A 22066-nucleotide genomic window follows, 5' to 3' on the forward strand; every position below is an offset into this window, starting at 1 on the left:
AACAACAACATCATCAACAACAACAACAACAATAATAACAATAAAAATAATAATAATTATATCCGCTGTAACCTTTGCTCTAAAGATGCTTTAAACTTCAGCCTGAAGACATGCTGGTGAAAATATAGTTCTTTGATACATTTTACGTTTTGTTAGACAGACTGCGCAACAGCAACTCAACCATATTTATAAAATGTTTCTTTATTTATGAAAAGGTACAAAAATAATTATTGAGGAGAAAATGATAAGACTTTCCTTGCTGACATTTGATTTCTACTACAGAAACAACAGCAATACACCAGGGGGAATACTGCAGCAGGCAAAGTGCTCAAACAGCATACACTTAATTTTATTTTAATTGTTTTATTTTATTTCTGACCATCAATGAAGTATCAATTATTCATTCAGCTGATCCTCTTCTGCCCAGCAGCAAGGATAGATAGCTCAGACTATAGAACACAAACATTTTGGGCATTTACAACATGTTGTAAATTCAATACACATTATAATAATAGTTTGAAAAAAATACAGTCTGCAGGGCGCTACCAGCTACTTAAAATACTTAAACCAAAATGCCATGAGGATACAGATTAATCGTATTTCCTTTAGAAATCAATAGATCCTGGACCACAGTGACACATTGTTAGTATTATATTACATGAACTGAGAGTGAAGACAGGGAGAAAGCAGATTAACATTTGCTGCATAGACACTTGCAGTATATGATAAATACGCGAAATAAAGAAAAGAAATACAGCCTCACAGTGTTGTGCTTTAAGGCTGCATCTTAAATAATAACTTTTTAAAGTTACACACAGAACCACCATCTTGCATTACAGGGTCAGTGACATGGTCTTAAACCCGCACTATGCCCCCCTTTACAAGTTTCTTTGGTATTGCACTGTTTAACACTGTCAAATGTGTTTTTCTTTCTTTTCCAAGTGGCTGCTCAGCCTTCTGTCTTGGTTGCTGCTTTGTCTTGGGTCCTTTTGGTGCCCGATCCCACACAGCCCGTCTCGAACAGTTTGACCAGCTCTTTGTTGTCCGGGTCGATGAGGTCTGCAGGCTTTTCTCCGCTTTCATTCTCGGCCTCTGTGCTGGCGCCCATCAACAGCAGATAACTGAGGGGAGAATGAAGCACAGCGTTGTCAACCAGAGGTTCTCAGATATATTTAAAAAAACATAGAATAGTTTATTATTACTGCAACTGATCTTCTTCAATGGCTCATAATAACTGGAACTGTCAAAATGCAGTGGTATTAGTATTGTAGCTTCATGTTTTGAGGATCAGTTCCCAAATTACTTCTTATGGATATAATTCAACACAAAACATCCTCCCTCATATTTTGACATTTAAATTCTCTCCTATCCAATGATCATCCTCTCTTTTTTTTGTATATTGTGATGAATTATGTCACTGTTTCAAATGTCTTTTTTATTCCCTGATGTCAATGTTCAGAGCCGTCATATCCAGATAAACTTTGTCTCAGTAAGGTAATTGTGATCAGATGACCTCTTAATCTCTAAAGGAATATTTGAAGCATTCTCATTTCATAGAAAATGTGCAAAAGTTCACAGTGGTTTTAAATGCCGATATCTGTTCAATATAATAATTAAAGACAATTTATCAGCAGATGATGAAGTCTTTCATGTTTGATTCTGTGCGGTCAGTTTTCAAGGGTAAAAGGTTAAAAGGTCACCTGGCAATTTCCGGGTAGCCGTCGCTGCAGGCCATGTGTAGCGGTGTCCAGCCATCTTCGTCTCTCTGGTGAACATCAGCGCTATATTTCACCAGCAACTTCACCACCTCCATGTTTCCTGTTAGCACGGCTTCATGAAGCGCTGCCATACCTGCACATAAGATTATATGTCAGTCCTCTGCTGCAGCAATGCAGTCAGTTCCTCATCGGCTGGTAATATTTCTAAGGTCAAATCAAATTAAAAAATTGCTTGGCAATGTAACAAGAAAGGAAAAGCTGTGGAGACATACCCGAGTGGAAGATTGTATCCACACGAACCTTCCTCGCTCTCATGAAGCGACCGATTTGCTCCAAATCTCCTCGTCTAACAATATCCTGGAAGATGATGTCATTGGGGAAGTGCACAGTTCTCTTTGCGGGCGCGGCAGGTGTTACAGGTGCTACCGGTGCAGGGTTTTCCTGTGCTTGTGTGCGATTTGTTGAACTGTACCGTGACCCTTTGCTGTACGAGGGGATGTATGTCGACGCGGCCTTGTAAGTGGATGTGTATTGTGAGGGGGTGTAATGCGCCGTGCTGTACTGTGTCGGGGTGTACTTTGTTGGAGAGGTGTATGCGGATGTGTAGTGCGGTGTAGTTGGGGTGTAATGTGATGCTGATAAATAGCTAGGTGTGTGGGATGTCGGCGTGTACTGTGAGCTGCGTGTGTACGTTGACACCGGCACATGGTAGCTGTACTTCATCCCTGCGATGGTTGCGACTCTGCCTCCCCCTCTGCTGTAAGCCCGGGAGGGGGGAAGTGAGAAACCCAAGAGAACACACCAATCCACAGAAAAGAGCAGTATCCTTTGCTCTGTGTCCTTTTTGTCCTCTCCTCGCTTGCTTCTTATCCCTTTGATTCCCAGCTGGAGTATCTCCTGCTGTTTCTGCACACAATACAAACACCTCTCAAATCCTTTGCTTCACTGTGATCCAATCCCCTTCTTTAGCTTGGACGGTCCTCTTTTTCTCGTCTGCTGTGAATTTTTCCCATCTGAATTCTAATTGATCTTTTGCACAATGTGTTTGCTGTTGCACAGAATCGTTGTCTGATGGGGAAAGTGGGAGAGGACCCCTTTATACCCTCTGTAGGGCTATTTTAGGGCCTAATATCCAGTGACTTCAGCTTAGAAATGAGTGGCCTCTGTTGGGCTCCACCCACCGTACAGTCACATGTCCACCCACCCCTCATAAAAAATGTTGACAACCAAAATGTTCCCTTTGAGTCTCGCTTGAGACCGACATCTTCCCAAATAAACAATCATGAATGATATTGAAGTTAAATTGACAGAAGAGGGAGACTGTAACTCAAATGCACAGGAGGCTTGGAGCCCAGTTATTTACGTTTTTTGGGGTCATTAGAAGCAGTTATGTATGCCAATTTTCATTGGTTTTGGTTGTATTAACGTCAGAGATGTTTTGCAGGACAGATAAACAACAGCAAACAGCAATAGCACGTGGTTTAATATTGGCGTGTGTTGTTGATTTGTCTGCTTACGTCATACCTGATGGTGCAATATAACCTTAGTAGACCAGAGTCGTTAGAAGTTGATTTGAAAAACACATTTTCTTTAACTTTTAGAATAAAGTGGAGATCTTTGAGTGATGGTTCTCCTTTGACCCGCAGGTCCGTCATGTGACACTCTATGGCTGCCCTTTGCATCATAACCAAATACATCATAAACGTCCTCTCACTGAGGAGGTTATGTATGGGAGTGTAGTCATGAAGCCCCTAAATGTAACCTCTCCCTTCAGATGCCGCTGAGAAGTCACACAGTTGCCAGAAACGCAGCTATTTACAACACTGAACCTTTGACTGCCTAAATAACATTGACGCACAGCGAGCAGAATGTTGCTTTTCTCTAAAACAGAAATGGTACTGCTCTCCTGATTTTGTAAACTTGATATTCAAAATCTAGAATAACACAGGTTGTTATCCGTTCTGCAGAACGTGTTAATGGTGCTGTATAACGTTGTGCTGGTGGCTCCAGCTGTCTCTCAACTGGACAGACTCCTAGGACGGGCAGAGCTGGTTTTAACTGGTTTACTAGTCCTTTGGAAGAGGTCTTGGGCATTTCACAGATGCTGCCAATGTAACAGAGGAAATAACCTAGCTGCCATCTTCAGGTTTGTGTTTCTGACCACAACTCCCACCACTTAAGATGTGACCTTGCTCCAGAACTGGATCTCCACTGTTGATATTAGCAGCTATTCTAATGCATTGCAGGATATTCCACATTACTACCTGCAGATAACTTTATTTCAGAATTGAGAACACAAAGGACTTTCACATTATCATGCACTGTTCAGGACCGGTTAACACAGCCAGAGGAGGGAGATCACGTGACTCAGGTTATCCCAGCAGGAAATGTTCAATTAATTTCTGCTATGGTAAGAGTTGACCCCAGTTCTAAATGCCAATACAAATTATTATTAGTCACCTCCCTGCACTGGTCTCTAAACAAATTAAAGACAAATTGAAGTGGGAGGATTTGAATGTTCACAGCTTGAGGAAGAGACTTTTAGCAACAGCTATTAGGTTTCAAAGTCTCTTATATGGTATTGTGGGGGTGCAGATGCAATACTCCCTCCAGCTTCCCTTCACTCCTCTCCAGAGAGACTACCTCACCAGGAGAAAAGAGAACCTCAGCGTGTGGCAAATGTTTGTTTGTTACAGCCCGGTGTTGGATAAACGCCAGAGAGAGGTCTCTAGCGTTACACATACTCCCAGGCTGCCTGTGCTATGATCCGTCAAATTACCAAGAAGTCAGAGTTAAAAAAAACATCCAGGTGTGTGGAGCATCGCCAAAGACAATGTTGGCAACAACAGTCATTGACAGAACAGGGATGAAGTCACACGTCTACGTGGTGTCATCAGATTTCTCAATGTGACTTTTTCAGTTCGTCAACAAGGTCCCAAGTCAGGATTTTAAGGATGTTTACTTTATTAAAAGCTTTAACACAATCATATCTTTGTGATCAGTGGCTCAGGGACCACTTTATTCAGCAATATAGTCGCTCTTCTTATGGTGCGGTTTTGACCAGACACCAGCAATAAAATGTGCATTTCTAAAAAATTGTATTAGCTTATAAGACACGTACTCAGATACCTTTAGTTTAGTTATATTGTTTTATTCCTAACATCTAAAGCATTTAGATTGCGTTGCTACGCTCTCTTTAGGCTGCGAGGACTCAAAGTCTCTCTATATTGTCTGTTGGTTTGAAATAATTCAGATTTAAGTATAGTGAGACCAGAAAGTGCAGGAATCAGCTCATAAAAAAATCCACCGAGTGTTCAATTTTAATGACAGGATGTAAACTCCCCACAGGCTTTTAAAAATCTCACATTCCCTGAGAATAAAGTGAAAAATAGAGAGGACATGCCCTCAACGATAGCTGCAGCCTGTGAAAGTAAAGAAGAAATGATATCACATTTTAGACATCAACACTTGATGCATGCACTCTTTGCTTCTCTGCTGCTTAATTATATGCTGCTTTAAATGTCTCCTTAATCTAACACTCCTTATGAATCTCTTCTTAAAAACGTTCTTCAAAATTATTGTATTGTATTTTATTATTATTTTTTATTTACTTATCTATACGTTCCCGTTCCTCTTCCTCATAGGCTGTGCATCATATGATTTTTTTTCTCTCTGGTCATAAACATATTTCTGTGGGACAGATTTTCACAATAAATGTTTCACTAAAATAAATGCACAATGACCTGCTGGTAATGTGGAACTTTGCTCCAACAGGAACATCAACAACATTAATCTTTAAACCGTCTCACATTGTCTGTGCTGGTCGAGCCTCTGCTACAAACAAGCTCCATCACAAGCTGCCTATCAATGATGCGTTCGCCCTACATGACACATTAACTGCTGTTCATCATAAGGAGCATCACTATTGATATCTGAGATTCTAGTCCTGATATTATGGCACCTCATCTAACATTCATTCACAGAAAGTGTTTTTGTGTCGCTAAATCTTTTAGGTCAAAGACAGCCGGAACTCAAATTACATTTTCTGACTTATAATCAACAAAATTGTGTAAACAATCTGTCAGTTGGTGCCACCAGTGATCCATTTGCATCACTACCCTGAGTGAGTGTGACAGAGAGTTTCTCTGCTCCATGTGGTCAAGTATTCAGGGACAAACTGTTCAGGAAACATGGAGCTGAAGCCAATAGAATGGCAATTTTAATGGCGACTTGTCACAGAGGCTTATCAGTGGGCAATACATGTTACAAAAAAGCCAGCTATGCATTCCTTAATAATACCCAACTGACTCGCGGGCAGCAGGTAGGAGGCAGGTTGGTGACTACATTGCCTAAAAATAAGAGCTGTGAAGCATCCTGTCTGTGTTTAGCATGTTTTGAATGCAGGCTGCCATCCTCATAAACATTGTTGTCTAAAACGGTCAGTGTAACACAAGTCATACATTTGAATAATCGTGTGCTTCAACAAACTGTAGCTTCACAGCTTTGTTGGGACTCTTAGCAGGAATTTTAAATAGAAGTAAAGAACAAAGTGTCTAGAAAACGTTCACAAAAACATCTCCTGTTCTGGTCCCATTTTCTCACATCTGGTTACAATACGACCAGTGCGCTCAGAAAAAGGGTCTGGAATCTAAATTTGGAGCGAGTCTGTCGTTCAGCAAGAAAGAGGGACATCGTGATGCCTGCAGCTGTGGAGATGGAACCATCTGTAGAAAAAGAAACTTAAATTACCCTGATATTCAGTCTCAACGATAGACTTATAAAAGAGGTGGACGTGGTCACTGAGACGTCACCCACCAGTTTGTGGATCGTTTGAGCTTTGAGTTTGGCATTCTGGCCGTCATCATTTTGAGTTTTGTCTGTCACCATCTTATTCTTTGGAGCCAGAAGTGATCATATTTGGAAGAGAAGGTGGAGGAGCTGGTGAGGAGCAAGGCCCGGCAGGGCAACAATAACACAAGTTACCAGCTAATACTAGCACTAGTTAGCTCGGTTAGCGAGGTACATCCGTGATTTACATGAACTGTGATATTGATTGGGATGCTAATTTTGGCTAGATGCTTAAAACAAAATTAACAAACCTTAAAAAATTTAACATTTGCAGGATAAAAAAAAAGAAAAAAAAAGAAAAGAAAAATCCTTCACTTTTCGAACCGGAGGTCACCCATTGGTCTCAACATTTAAAACTAGAATAGCTATGAGACATCACAATAATTAGATTTGTAACAGATCTTAAATAGAAGATCTTGGATTGTACCCTCATGGAAGAAATGGGATTAAATATTATTAAGTATTTAATTAAGTATTTGATGCAGCTGGAAGTTCTTCATATTCACGGCCTTCTGTTTATTACCAATTGTGAAGTCAGCATAGTGAAGTTACACCAGGTGACTTATATAGTTTAACTTTCAACTGATACAACAGCAACACAATGAAAATATTAAGGTTACAGTATGTAATGTTTGAGCACAAATCAATAATAATGCTTCGTATATAAGAAGCATTACTTTTTAATATCATCTTGGAGGGAAACAAATAACATTACAGACACCAGGGACTCTAAGACTGTGTATTTGAGAAAAGCAAATCAATTCTTCCTCTAACATTTGCGTTGTCATGTAAATGAAATAGCAGCTAACACAGCAAAAGCATTTTTATTGAGCAATATGTTCTCAGTGGACCCTCGCGCGCACGTAGACTACAAAATCAGTTGGCATGAGGTGAATTCACAAAAGGATGAGCACATTAGACAAGCCAACCAAAAGTAAACTGAGCCGTTTGCTGTTGATACAGTCCAACTGCCTCCTGGTCCTAAAATACATGGCGTGGCCCTCATGGTTCCCATGCCTCTAGACTGTTAACCTGTTGAACCCCCCGAGTCACGAGCACATAGTTTCCACGGGAATTGCTCCAGATTCATTACTAAACTGAATGAATAGATATATTTTTAACGCCATGATATTTAAGTAATATACATGTTCAAACCTTGTTTGGCCTTTGCTCCCAGATTAAGATTTGGTTTTAGTGGTTAAGTGTTTTTTTTGTCCAGACTTGTTTCTGTTCTGGAGAGCTGTGGTTACAGTGGTTCCATCAGACAGCAGCTCGATATAATTGCATTAAATTCTATGTACATGATCTCAAATAAAGCATAAACCTTTGTTCAGTTCATCTGGGTCTGAGGTCAAATGTAGGTGTTAAACATGTTTTAAATCATTAATATCATAGCTATCATGTAGATAACAGGTGCAGACTGCTGGGGGTGGATGAACTCTGGGTAAGTGTAAATTAGTCTTTTGTTCCAAGAGACATAGAACTGCTCAGGCCGTGTCTAAATGTTGGCATAAGACAGGGCAGAGCGTTTGAACCCATGCACCTCTCGACTGCACATATCCCCTCATAAACACTTTACACTCGAATATCTTCCAGTGACCCATGTAACCCAGAGTTAAAAAAAGGCTTCCAGTACAGCTTTGGATAAACAGTCCCATGAGAAGGTTCAAGGCTTTTATAGACTGTTTAGGATAATTATAAGCCGTCCAGCAGACATGGGGGAACAAAAGCGTCCCCGTTGGGAGACACTGCTGCTGACATTAGCCGAGCACGGAGAGCGCCGCCCTGCAAAGAGGCAAAGGCAGTAAACAGACGCAGCAGCTGTCCGGGACTCAGTGAGAGCACTCGGACTCAGACTTAGCACAGAGTTGAGTGGGAGTACCACGGCTGACTGTTTGTGTGAGGATTGGGTTACCTTAGCCAAAGCCCGCATCTCTGGAAAAGGAGGTCAGAGGTTAAAAGTTGTGCACATGTGTGCTTAATGTGTTGATGCTCGATTGCACAATCGAGTGTTTCAGCCGGTGGTCGATGAAGAAGAGGACGTGAACCCTCGGTGCCGTGCTGCTCTGAGCAGGTTGCACAAGGTTATGTCGAATTAATGTTCTGGATCTGTGAGAGCTCAAGCAATTAAAGACGGAGGACATGGAGCAGGTGGACTTACTAAATCTAACCTTTACTCAGCATATGAAGGACAAAAGAGTATTTGACATAATGGCAAGCCTGAGCTGCCTTTGCAGTCTGCAGCACGGTGACATGTGGCTGCTTGGCAATGACAAGAATAAAAAATGTTACAAAGTGTCGGGATACCCGAAGTGACACCGGCTTCAAAGCTTCACTTATTTGATCTTTACTGGCAGCATTTTCCCACCAGAAAACTGTCAAATGCAGCATTATACAAACACCTGACTTATATAACTTGCATGAATAATTACTGATCTTCAGTTATATCAATGTACTTTAATAGGTTTCAGACTCAGACTGTGCACCACTGCAGGCACTCATCTCTAACATCCCAGCACGACTCTTTAATGAGCCTCCGACCAGTGAGTGGTATGTAGCAAGACAAATGAGCCATGAAATACCAGCCTTTTGATAAATATCTCTGCGGATTCCCAATTAATTTTATTGAAAGTTATTTGGAAGGCTTAGCATTGTAACAGTTTGCATAATGCATCGACCATTTCACAGTTTAAAGCAAATATTCTGTAATAAATCGTGAAGATTAGAAACAACGATGACCAGTTTGACTTATAGCCATTCCTCAAATACACCCATTGAATATGAATAAAAATGCCTGTAATAAAACATTGAATTGAGCACGTCTCAACTCTTTTGTCTCCTTCATTTGTTCTTTTTCTGCCGCTACAGTTATTGGGGAATTAAGAAGTAATGCTGCACAACCAGACTTGAGTTGATGCAGATAGTCATTTTATTTCTATGTCTTTGATTTAAATCTATGTGGTGGAATCACATAGATTTACATGGTGGCTAAGAACAACTCTGTAACATAAACGTTCCTCTGCAGGAGCAGGAGAGATGAGGTCTACGCGATGACCTCATTGCTGCATCTGCAGACCACTGACAGCCCTGGCCCCATAAGGCCAAGTCAAAGGCAGGATATTCCCAGAATGCATTTCACAGGGGTCAATATGCTAATTTTAGCACAGCAGCCAATGGCAGTTCAGGAGTTGTGCTCCAGATACAGAAGGAGCTGGATCAGGTTACGTGGCGGAGACACAGACAGCGTACGTGCAGCAATAAAGAGGAGACGCTGGACTCTGCCGGGCCTTTAAGACCCTTCTAGCACTCTGACCACATGTCCAAAACCAAGCCGCCTTCCTTAGTTGCCACACAACTGGCCCCATAAGCATCGATCATGTGACAGAGTTACTCTGGCGGTGCGTGCCTGCTTGTAACAGGAACCCTAAAGGTGTGTCAGGTCACATGACCTCGCTCATTGTAGCTTTGGGAACAGCAGTAAATCCACCATCCTCACTCCTGACAGTTACGATCTGAAGGCAGAACAGCACCATCCTTGGGCAAAGTGTTCGGTGTCTGAGACGAGTGTGCACTCACAGCAACCTCTACTCTCCTGACAGTCTCACACACGTGTTTTGTGGCTGTCGCAAACGCACTGGTTTGAACCATATCCTGTTAAAACAGGTGTTGTATGGCTTTGTGGTTCTGTATTTTGGTCAAATGCATCCAAAAATAAGACCAAAGCAAGCTCAGGCTACACTTTTCTCTGATCCCTGTGTAATTACACTCCTTTTCTAACAACTTTGATACCGTACATGTTACTCTGTCCCATAGTATCAGTTCCTGTGTGGCTCAGAATATGCTGTTCCCTCCTATCAAGGCCGACCGGTTAAGTAATGTGATTAATTAACCATGAGTCGACTGAGACGCGGCAGTAGCAGCCTTGTTTTCATTTTGGCACGGATCTGAAGTCGTACGCATTCAAAGATGTCTCCGAGGACACCACAGAGGCCAAGAAGCACACACATATCATTGTGCATGTGAGAGCTTTGGGAGGCCTGAGGGAATGGTGCAAACCCTGGAAATATTGTAGCACAGCCCGCCGTCACATATTGTGCACACACTCGTGAAGCACAATTGCAGCGGTGAACAAAGCTCAGAGGTGGGCGAGGAGGAGAGATCAGACAGTTCTGTGAACACACAGAAGCAAGAGGAAACCCCAGGCAGGCAGATAATGAAGATGAACAATCTATACGTTGGTTGGTGCTAAGAATGGAGATGAAAGCGCGAGAGCCAGTGGCAGGCTGTCGGTGTTAGCGCTGGTGTCAGGTGTTACAGACTCCCACATGGATTTTATCTGCTGTTCAGTGTTCCTATAAGAGCTTCCTGTCAAAACGCAGATCCTCATAATCCAGACTGTCGACAGCAGTTGCCGTGTACTGAGTGAACCCAACGTATGCCCTCGAATCCAGGTCCAGCAGCTTTGTAATGTGCTCCGCTAGCCCCAGTTCACCTGCTGACAGGTGCACAATGTCACAATGACACTCTTCACACCCACAGGTCTTTGTAAAAGATCAGATACGTTTCTAAAGCCGAATTAAAGAATAAAAACAATAATTTATAATAATTCTATAATAGGACATGAAGAAAGATTATTTAGATGCTTTGCACTCACTAAGAAATATCTGTAAGCATTGCAGGAAAGTGCTCGTACAAAATGTGTATTCATGAAGATCTAACACTAACTGTTGGTCAATCAATAGAAAATGAATCAGCAACAATGAATCCTTTAAGTCAGTTTGAAAGCAAAAGCAAGACACCAGTAAAGTGATAATGTTGTTGGACAAATCAACAATTTGAAGAAGTCAACCAGGGTTTTGAGAATTTGCAACAGCCATTTACTATTTTCTAACATTTTAAAGACTGAATTAATCAATCTAAAAAAGTAACCAACAGTTAAAGCAATGTAAGTAACTGGTAGCTGCGGTCGTATCAAACACACTTTCACATATAACTCTAAGACGCATTATGCTGTTACGTTATGTTCTCAAAGTGTGGCTTAAAAGTCTTAAAGAGTTCATGCCAATTATGAATGTGCATTATCCTCCTCTGCTGTGTGGAGTTTAGCAAGAGATCTGCCTGCTGAACATATCTGGTGTATGGAGACCTTGAATACGTTCATGTAATATCATTCAATCAAAGCTTAGATAATGGAACATGAAACGGATATCTGTGAGGAAACTGATGCTGTGACAACACGGTGAACGCCGTCCTGGCAGTGAGGCGGATCACAGCCAGGTGGCACTAAGTTTCCACGCAGCGCCGCCTGAAGTCTGTCCTCTCATTGTTTGAACACCGACTCTCACACAGTCGATGAATGCAGTCACAACCCCACCACTAAAGCTGCAGTATCACCACTGCTCTCCACTTCAAAGAGCTCTCTTTCTATTTGGATTCTGTCACCACTGACACCAGTGGAAGGATATAGAGTTGAATGTCTCTTCCTTTGTGGCTGCAACTCACATCCTCTCTGTGCGTCTGGGCAAGAAAACCACCAGAGAAAGGACAGAGAAACACTTCACTTCACAAAAACATTTTATTTGCCCTTCAAAGGCAAAGCAAGTGAATCTACAGGGTGAGATGTTCCTCGCAAAGCGTTACAAAAATACAAAAAGTACATAAATGCTGAGAGCTGTTTCAGGTCTTTCAGGACAAAAGACTCCAGCTGCATTAACGAGCCGGATAAATAAAGGAATAAATATTCTTGGTGGGCGCCGGGTCGTGTTTTCATTTCCCGTGGTCATCGGTGTCGATGTGAACACTGTCGATGTCGATCTCATCTATGTGGTCATCCTGGACACTGTGGTCACCATGGTTACCGCGGTCACTGTGGTGATCCGTGTCATGACTCAGCTGCGCGTACTCCACCGACCCCTGCTGAGAGGGACCAAGACACTGAAAGAAAGGCACGGACCGACACCGGCTGAAAGACTACTGCACCACATCCATGCCTGTGTCGAATGGAAACGCACGTGTTTGTGTGTCAAGTCATTCGTCTTGCACAGAAATAAATATAGCATCGAGAATATCTTAACAGCAACAGCTACAGTTTCAGAGCTGGTAAAAATCTGTCTTTCACAATGTGAGACACAAAGCAAACATATATATTTACTCAAAGTGTTGGGTAACACTATTTCATGAACATGCCCTAATTTCTAGTCATAGAGGCTCCATGAGACTGTACTTAGGCACAGTGGCACTTTGATCTAAATGCTAACATTAATATGCTAACATGCTCACAACATTGTGGTTGTAACCTGCTGATGTTAGATAGATAGTTTAGTTTCTGTACACATCTTTGAGTGTTCAGTTGACCTCCTGTGAACCGACTTTAATCCAGTTAACTGGAATTCATTAATTGAAGTGTAACAATTGAACATATTTGTGTCAAATTGCAAAGTTCTCCGACACAACAGATTCACGAGTGTGTTTGTGCCTTTTTTGTAGTGTGTGCATGCACTGTGTGTGTGTGTGATGTGTTTGTGTGCGTGTGTTTCCACTTACAGCATCGCCCTGCTCTGGAACACCTGCGAAAACAAAGCCAGAGGACAAGCTCAGGAAACAAAAGGAGTCTGAGGATTAAAGGAGGGCTTGTATTGTCGTCAGCGCTCCCATGAACAGCTCCCACATGCCAGGAAACTGTGAGCTTATCATGTCGCACACATTCACGCTAATTTGTTTGTGCAAACAGAGTCTTTATCTACAAGCAAGTCTCCCTTTAGAGCATATAGAGCAAAAAACATGCCTGCTGTGTTATATTGTGTTTTCTTCTAACTCTGCTGCATCATTGTTTGTATCACTACAGCTGACATTTAAACATTTAAACTAGCAGTTATTAGGAGCCAATGACTGAACAATGGTTGAGAGTTTCCCCCACCAGTAGGGAACAATGGAGTGTTGCTCACTAGTCTTAGCGGATGTACATACTGTTTGGCTCTGATTGTTAGAACAGGAAGTTCTCTTTGACGATAGCAGGAAGTGGACACCTGGCGACTGGGCCTTCTGTTTTAATGGCACATTCTTTCACTAACAATGCAGATGTTTACAGTTGGAGCTGATCCTGTTTCCTGGCGCTTTTTCTTTTTCAAACGTCAGCGAGTGGCCTGATTTTCTCTCACCGCATAACGTAAGTGGGATTTGAGCAAAGAGCAGGATGTGAGTCGTACCTTGCTTGGACTTCCGCACTTCGCTGTACACCGTGTCTGTGCCCTTTTTCACCGGAGCTGTCGACAACACAAACACACCTATTCAAGACCGTGTTTTCGTTTCAAAATGATTAACTTAATAAATTCAGAGGCAGCCTCACCTCTGTTGGGATCAGCCTGTCTGGTCTGCACATCGGTGTATTGAGGTTCTGGTGGCTTTTCTGGAGCGCTCACACTGTTCTGGTCCTCAGACTCTGCAGTACAATACAGTACTAAGCTGAAGTTAAACTTCATAGCATTTCATATTATTTCAAATCAAACAGTGCAGCAGTCAAAGTAGGTAACATTTAAACAATAATGCTGGTGATATTCTATATACTTTGTGTATATGTGCCAAATATGTTTTGTCTGATAAAACTTAAATGTTGTCAAAAGAACATGAAAAACACAGCCATGAGCCACACGGTTGCCCTGGCTGACATGTTCCTTTATTAAATTAGGGTGTCCCCTTTTTTAAAGATTTACATCTTTAGGGGCAGAGATGATTGACGACAGACTAACACATTGTTAGTTTTGTTCTTTTCGTGGGACTTGCAGTTAAAAACTGTCTACATACTACTCACCCGAGCCTGATGCATGTTCACTCCAAACACTCTTTCCAATCATGCCTGGAGTGACTAGACAGAGAGGACAAAAAATAGCACCAGACTCGTTGAAAACTAGTTTACCAACTCATATTTGCAGCTCAGTATTTCAATCAGCATGAGAGACTTTACCATTGGCAGCCTCGTTGACCGCCGCCTGGGTGAGGCTCAGCCGCTCCGTTTTGGTGCTGGCTGACTTCCTAAGAAGAGGTGGACGCAAAACACAATCAGCTTCTTAAAACAGGAAACTGTACGGGCGTCACCACTATACCTACTCTTGCTACTAAAGTTTGCTTCACTTTCAACACACAGATTTTTGGTAAGAACATGAGCAATGTTACTTACACCGACAGCTCGCCAGTTCTCTTCCTCTTGAATAGAAGGAGGCGTCTTTTTAAGGCCATAATGAGGATCAGTGCCAGAATGAGCAGGATGCACAAGACAAAAACAGCGATGAGACCTTTCTTCCAGCCAGCCATCTTCACTGCAGAATACATTTAAATGAATTATACGGATGGGCATGAATTGATTATTAAACACCGTTTACCTTTCACGTATACATCCATCATTTAATCAAGTAATTATTTATCCAATAACACATTTAGACTTTATCACACAAATGTCCTCACTTTTTTTACAAAACATCCTTACTCTCTTAAACGCTACTCGGTCCTGACAAAGGTAGGCATCGGTGACCATCACCTCTGCTATTAACTGAAGAGACAACACACCTCCGATCATGACGGTGAGGCTTTGTTTGGTTACGTTGGCCGGGTTGTTGCCCACACAGTAGTATTCCCCTCTGTGCTCTCCTCTGACGTTGCTGATGCTGTAGGATTCCTTCAGATTGTTGGAGGTCTGGGAGAAGACCTCCGTCTCAGTGTGGAACCAGGTGAAGCTGATGGGAAGAGTGCCTCTCGGAACAGAGCAGACGAGGGTCACGTCCTGCCCCTCGGAGACGTCCCCCGCACCGGGTTGCACGATCAACACTGGTCTCGAGACAGGCTCTGCATGGAGTTAAATGCACGTTAGACCAGCTTTTTTAGCATGTTAACATCAATTTGTGTCAATGAGTCGTCATCCAACACACCTATAATGGTTGAACGTAGCAGCTGTTGCCCTGTTCCTCTCATAGGAGGCCTGTTTTCACCGTTTGTCGCATGGCACAGAAAGTTATTTAAGTCTGAAGTCTTGTAGATGGCTGAGGAGTTAAAGATGGCCTCCTCCCCGGGCTTGCTCACCACGCTGCTCTTAGCCAGCCCGTCAGGGCTGTTCAGGGTGTAGATGATGGGCAGAGTGCCACTGTCGCTGTGACAGAGCAGCTGGAAGCGCTTTCCCAACACCAGCGTACCCCCCACCACACTCAGCATGGGTTCGGAAACAGGAACTGGGGATCAGACAATTAGCGGCTTAGTCATTGCAAGAGAAAAGAACAAGGCAAAGATAAACAAGAGTCTACGGCCACGCTAGCAGCTCTGTGAGGCCGTACTTGCATCTAAATGCTCATGTCAGCATGCATTTGATGACTCGCCTTTTGCTTTGACTACAACTGCTTGGCTTTCTTTCTCTACAGGTGTGTGCCTGAGACTGAGAGCCTGGGCTTTACAGGTGTAGTTGCCATTGTTAGAAGGTTGTGCCACAGTGAAGTATGTCTCTGCACTGGTGAGCTTGACAGTATCTTTGTAGATGGAGAACTGCACGCTTTCATTGCTGATCCTCTCAGGAACATAGATGGCGACAGAGCAGGTCAGTTTGAAGCGGTCACCCTCAAATATGTCTGTGGGATTCACAGTCAGTTGTGGCTTTGAAAAGAGCTCTGTTGAAGTGGGACAGCAGAAATCAGGTATTATACAATGAATATATGGAGTACTTTTTAATCATGAAAATAGAAGAGACACTTTATGACAAAGTTATCCAGTCCTTGCCTTTGACTGTGATTGTTAGATTAGTTTCTTTCTGCACGTTGCCCCACTCTGCCTTGCACACGAGCTTCCCAGAGTCGCCTTCTTGTGCAGTGAACCGATGGCTGAGGCTGACTGGGGCTTTCTTGAGGATCCTCCTGTCCCTCGTCAGGAATACGTCAATGTTCTTCAGTTCACTCATCACTTTACAGACCACCTCTATTATCTCACCCTCATAGACATCTAGTGAGGGCAGCACGTTCATGATCGGGGAAATGTAGAGTCCTGCAAGACACAACTCGGGAGAGTCAATCCCACAAGCCTCTTTAAGCAATGGGATCTTTTCTTGGAGACATATCAGCTCTTGAACTAATAACCTTTGACGATCACTAGAATCTCGTTGCTGCGGTTGGAGTGTCTCCACCCAGAAATCAAATTGACCTCATAGTCACAGTACAGGGTGCTTTCTCCAATACTCCTCAGGACCAGCGTGGTCTCTGATGAGTTCCCCGTAAACGCTGTCTGCTTTATCCTCGTCAAGGCTCCGCCCCTTAATCTCTGGTGAAAGCTGAAGATAAGGGATCCTTTCTCTTCTGGAGCACTGCAGGTGGCTGTGAACTCCTCACTCTCATAGGGTGAAGTCTTATTCAAATACAGAACGGGGGTCTGCAGGCCTGAGGAGAGGACGAGCCAAGAGGAAGTAAAGCCATTACTGTTTGTTCAGATATAATAGTACACATATACATGAGCTGCCTGCGTATGAGGCGTGAAAAGTCGGTATAATGCCACAACTTTCTCAAATCAATTAATTGAAGTGCCATTCCCATGGGTTTGTGTTTTAGCCGTTAACCTTGTTGTTATGCTGCAGGGTTCTAACATTCAAATAATAAAAAATGAAAAACTCTAATTATTATTTTTACTGCATCTATAGTATGTTTGCTTATTCTTTATCCTTTTCAGATGTCCTATTCCTTGAACACAACACCAAGGGCATAACTTTTTACAAAATGACAACGCAGCCAGAATCTTCACCGTTAACTCAAGAAAGTCTGAAAATGTTTTTTCTTATACTGCAGAAGGCGGAACGTCAGTCTTAAATCTGTCGTGCTGTGGAAAATGGCTGACAGTATTGTGAATAATTCATCAATTGAAGAAAAAAACAAAATACCACTAGTTTTGTCCAACAAGTTTATGTTGATTTTTCATCCCCAAACATGCTGATATATGGAAGAATTTCAGCTTTATTATCACATTTGTTCATGTTATACTATCTTGTCAGACAAGAGCAATAACAACAAACAAATGTAATCAAATAAAAACAAATAATCTATTATAGCAATATGGAGCTCTACCTGCGACGTCGAGTTTTTCGCTGAAGCTGGATTTGCTCTTGTCCTCGACTGTGACTCGGCACTCATAACTTCCAGAGTCAGCTGCCCTGGCCGGGTCGAGTTTATATGTGATCGAGTCTTCTTTGGTGATAGAGGAGTAGACGACGATGTCGTCCTGTCTGAGCTGGAAAGTGTGATTCAGGTGAGGGATGTTGTCATGACTGACTCTGACCTGGCAGCACAGGGTCACCGGTGTCCCGCTCTGAACTGTGCTGCTGGGTAGGAGTGTAAGGCCAACGGTGTCTATAGTGTACGCTGTAGGTCCAAATGTCACACACACAAACAAACACACACATACAGACAGACACACAAACATGCATGAGAAAGAAATAATTGTCTTGTTTGTGTAAAAATCAACATCAGGGACTGAGCAAAGTAACACAATCCACCAGTCAGGGTCTGTTATTCTCTCCATAATAATAAAGGTGAAGTCTGAAGGACGGCACTCCCTGGCCTCCAGTCTGCTGTTTAGAAAGCAGGAGCTGCTGAAGGAAGGAAAGGGCTTCAACCCCCCCCCCACCGCCACTGGGAGAGCTGTGTTGATTTATCCCAGCTTCTGCTCTCCCTCTGCAGCAACAGCAGTGTGTAACCTGCCTCAACAATCACTTAGTCCACATCCTCAAAGTACTGCGGGTTAGTGTGGGCTCAGTGATGGAGAGTGACTGAGGCAGTAAATGACCAACTGGTACGCTGTGGAAATACATATGTAGAGCTAGAAGAGAAAATTGATACCACTCTACGCTAAATATAAAGCCACAGACTTTAGGTTCAGTGAGCTTGAGAGGTGCTGGTAGGCTAACGCATTGGGTAGCCCAGTGTACGGTTGCAGTAAACACAGTTAAAGTTTTGAATTTAAACAAAAACCCTTGCTTAGGTTTAGGCAGCAAAACCACTGAGTACTGTTTAGGAATAAACATCATGGTTGGGCTTAAAATAACTATACAAACTAAGTAAGATGTCAACAGCGTAACATAAGTAAACTCGTCACAAACACGTTGGGAACAAAGTGAACACTGGTCTCCTAAGTGTTAAGTCTCGTGTTTGTTTCACCCCTCAGCCTCCACTTCCACCCACCGTGCAGGGTTTTTTCAGTCTTCATACATACATCATCATGCACATTTTCAAAGTGTCTTATAATGAAGTGGATGCGTTTACATTGTAGTCACTTGGAAGCCCGGTGCATCTCACACAGACGCTAATGGTTGCCTTGTGTGTCTGTATCAGAGGCTGAGGGGCACAAAGCGTCGGTATTTGACGCCCTGGAAATGAGAAGAGGCTGAGCTATCTGTTCCCCCCCACTTTTTCAGGCTTCATGCTAAGCTAAGCTAATGGCCCGCTGGCTGTTGCCGTTTATTGAGCAGACACACGTATCAATCTATTCATCTAACTCTCTGCAAGAAGTGCGTTTCCCAAAATGTCAAACTATCCCAAAAAACCAAACAAGCATTTTGAGTCAAACACATGTTGTTTGAAAGCCAATCAGAATGTGTGAGGTTCATTCAAACTGATTTGAAAGATTACCCAGCTTCAACCTGAGCAACTGAAAATATCTTCAGTGAATCTCACGAAAGACTTTGAAATATGAAGGAGGCCAGGAGAGCAGGATACATTGCCCATCTTGCCAAAAATAACTGCGAGGTAAAAATAGCTTTCTTCTCTATAGCGAGGACTGGATAACCTGAAACTGTCTCGACACTGGAGGAACTAGAATCATTTAGACCACTTATTTAACAAGAGTCGAATATACACAATGCAGTTCTACTTACATGACTGTCCTCTGGCACTCTGCCCTGTGTTTGGAGGAAAAGAGAGAGAAACAGAAGTGAGAGTCTGAAGATTTGGTTTAACTGAAGGAGACATTGTTTATCCTGGAAGCAGCACAACATTGGGGTCCTTACAGAAGTGCAGGAGGCAGGTGAGAAGCAGCAGCGGCAGGTTGGGGGGTCTGGAGTCCATCCTGAGTGACGGTGGTTCACTGCTGTAAGATTCAAATACAGCAGCGGGGCCGATAAGACGGAGGCCAGAAGGGCCAGTCAGAAGGATGAGGGAGGGCCGTAGGAAGGGAGAGGTGGAGTGGGTGGTGTTTCAGGCATTAGTGGTGGTGAAGGGGGCGGGGGGCTCCTCGTCTTATCATACCCACTCCTTGTGCTGCTTGACTGAGCAGGAAATGGCTGTTACTTCCTCAGGAATCGAGCATTTAACGTGTTTATTCTTTGCTGAACTGCAGCGATTCCTCCAGAGTCGTGGTCCAAACTCTAATTAGATATGTCAAAACATTCAGTGTTTTGACAACACCACCACCCACCTTACACCCCGTACTTATTCATCTGCTCCTCCAACGCTGAGTGAATCATTTAGAGGACACAAACTAAGATCTTAGTAACTGCAGAGCGTGTAGAGATGATTTATATATGACCAAGTCTTTGGGCAATTTGGGGAGGAATACACAACATTAGGGAAAGTCAGATTAATTATGGCTACAGGTTGAGATATTAATCCTGCACTGGATCTACTGTGGTTGGACAGTTGTAGATTAATCTCATAACAAGTATTGTAATCGTTGAGTATGCGTTTCATCATCAAATTAAAAGCTTTAGGCTATGTGGTTCCTCTGGAGAATCAGTCACTCAACACATGTATATTTCCCACAATATCACAAGCAATATGTACAATGTCAATATCACAGACTGCAATGGGAATTCCAGCTCCTGTTGTCACAAATGCACACGTACTTTAACACTGAGAACGTGGTTGCATTTGTATATAAATTGCAGATGCGAGTATGCGACTCAGTGCAGCATCCTGCAGTCCTTCACTGTGACCACTAAGAGCTGCTGAAGACCAGCAGGAGAACGGTCTGCTCATATCTGCATACTGCTCCCAGTCACTTTCAGCTCTGCCACATTTTTACAAACAAAATATGTCTTCAGGCTGTGCAGAAGTGCATTTCATCGTCTACAGAGCAGAGGTGACCTTGATGGGAGACCGCCATGTTATTCCGACACACACACACACACTGTCCTTTCTGACTTCTGCTGTTATCACTGCATGAATGATACCGGTCAGCATCAGTAAAGAGTCTGCTCAGGCTTGTGTTTAGTCCACGGACTAGTTCGTCCTGCTGTTGATGGAAGCCTGTGGTTCATCAGAGCTCACTCAGCTTTCTGGTAAGCATTTTAAAAACACAAAGAGCACGTACAGTCGGGCGTTGTTCTAAAATGTGAAGCGTTTGAATCACGGTGTATTTCAGGGTGGGATGTTCATTCAAAGTAAGCTAACATGCTACTAGGTATTCTGGAGTCCTCTCAAAGGTCTGCATTAATATACACAACATTACTTTGCTGAACTTCTCCCGCAATTGCTTAATATTATTTATAAATAAATAAACCCAACTACAAGTCTCCCTTTGAAACTTGTGTGTGGGCAGTACTGCAGGAAAACGTTTGCGGCTCCTCAAACCGAGCTCACTGCTTCGCCATATTTCCTCCGAATATGCATTTATTAGAGAGGATTAGAGTTTAACTGTGCATCAGCTGGATACACACTCAGGGGTTGAGCAGAGAGGCCGGTTTGGAGGTGTTAGCGCTGGACAGTGGTAATGATGTGATAACTTGACATTACGATCTGCAATTATTTTGTCTTCTTGACACATCAACTTGATTTCTCCTCCTTCAAAATACAGCCCACTTCTAGAACTGACTCACTCTGCTGGATGATAGTCCCTGCATGCATTCACTGTATTTTCATGACTGTAAAGAGAGTGTTGCATTGAAGGGGGAGATTGATGGCGGCCATGGTGGTGCCATTGACACCGTCAGTTCTCGTTGGGTCCAGGGCGGCGGTGTGATGGATGTCTTCATTCCTGCCAGCACTTCTCTCTGACTGCCAAACAGGTTCTGGCTCTGCTGCACACACTGTAATATGGATCCCAGCGTATTGAGATTCAACCATCGCAATGATGCATATCAATACAAACAATATCGCCTCTGCCAGAGACAACTGGAGAAACAGCTTCCTGAACCAAGCAGTGTTTCTGTGTGCATTAAAAAAAAAAAAAGGTTCAAATTGAACATGATGAATTGTGCTGATGTCTTTCTGAATTAAATATAAGATGTCCTACTGTAACACGCGTCTGAAGACGGCGTGAAACATTGATTTTTACATTATTTAGGCCTGTGGGAAATGTTTTAGGGATAATGAAACACAAGATGCAAAATGTTTTTCTACTCTGAGGAAAGAATCTTCAGGTCTAATTACAAGCAATCTGTTCAGGCTTAGTGGAAAATGTAGCTTGAACAGTCATGCAGTCATGGTTCCATCTGACACATACTGGAACAAATGGTTTAATATGACAAACCAAAAGAGAGGAATTGGAAGTGG

At 42.8% G+C, this 22066-nt stretch overlaps 2 protein-coding genes across 10 annotated transcripts; both read right to left on the minus strand.

Moving 5' to 3' along the window:
- Positions 1-196: 196 nt before the first annotated feature.
- Positions 197-2441, minus strand: ppp1r27a (protein phosphatase 1, regulatory subunit 27a). Its single transcript, XM_076086717.1, has 3 exons — positions 1991-2441; positions 1701-1851; positions 197-1121 (listed from the first exon to the last, which is right to left on the minus strand). The coding sequence occupies exons 1-3, from the start codon at positions 2439-2441 to the stop codon at positions 950-952; spliced, it is 774 nt and encodes a 257-aa protein (XP_075942832.1). The 3' UTR covers positions 197-949.
- A 9681-nt stretch (positions 2442-12122) lies between these two features.
- Positions 12123-19702, minus strand: pecam1a (platelet and endothelial cell adhesion molecule 1a). Of its 9 annotated transcripts, none has more exons than XM_076086302.1 (15): positions 19585-19702; positions 19453-19476; positions 17648-17941; positions 16673-16969; positions 16320-16580; positions 15926-16210; positions 15485-15781; positions 15126-15401; positions 14740-14878; positions 14527-14594; positions 14374-14418; positions 13912-14004; positions 13772-13828; positions 13110-13132; positions 12123-12482 (listed from the first exon to the last, which is right to left on the minus strand). In XM_076086302.1, exons 1-15 carry the CDS (start codon positions 19640-19642, stop codon positions 12333-12335), a joined length of 2367 nt encoding a protein of 788 aa, XP_075942417.1. In that variant the 5' UTR covers positions 19643-19702; the 3' UTR covers positions 12123-12332. The 9 variants fall into 9 exon arrangements, 4 of the variants coding, with proteins under 4 accessions (XP_075942417.1, XP_075942416.1, XP_075942415.1 ...); XM_076086301.1 differs by having other exon boundaries at positions 12123-12479; positions 14374-14427; XM_076086300.1 differs by having other exon boundaries at positions 14374-14427.
- Positions 19703-22066: the final 2364 nt, after the last annotated feature.

Source organism: Anarhichas minor, unplaced genomic scaffold, assembly GCF_050575085.1.
Source record: "Anarhichas minor isolate MPS153535 unplaced genomic scaffold, ASM5057508v1 ptg000007l, whole genome shotgun sequence".
Classification (NCBI taxonomy): domain Eukaryota; kingdom Metazoa; phylum Chordata; class Actinopteri; order Perciformes; family Anarhichadidae; genus Anarhichas; species Anarhichas minor.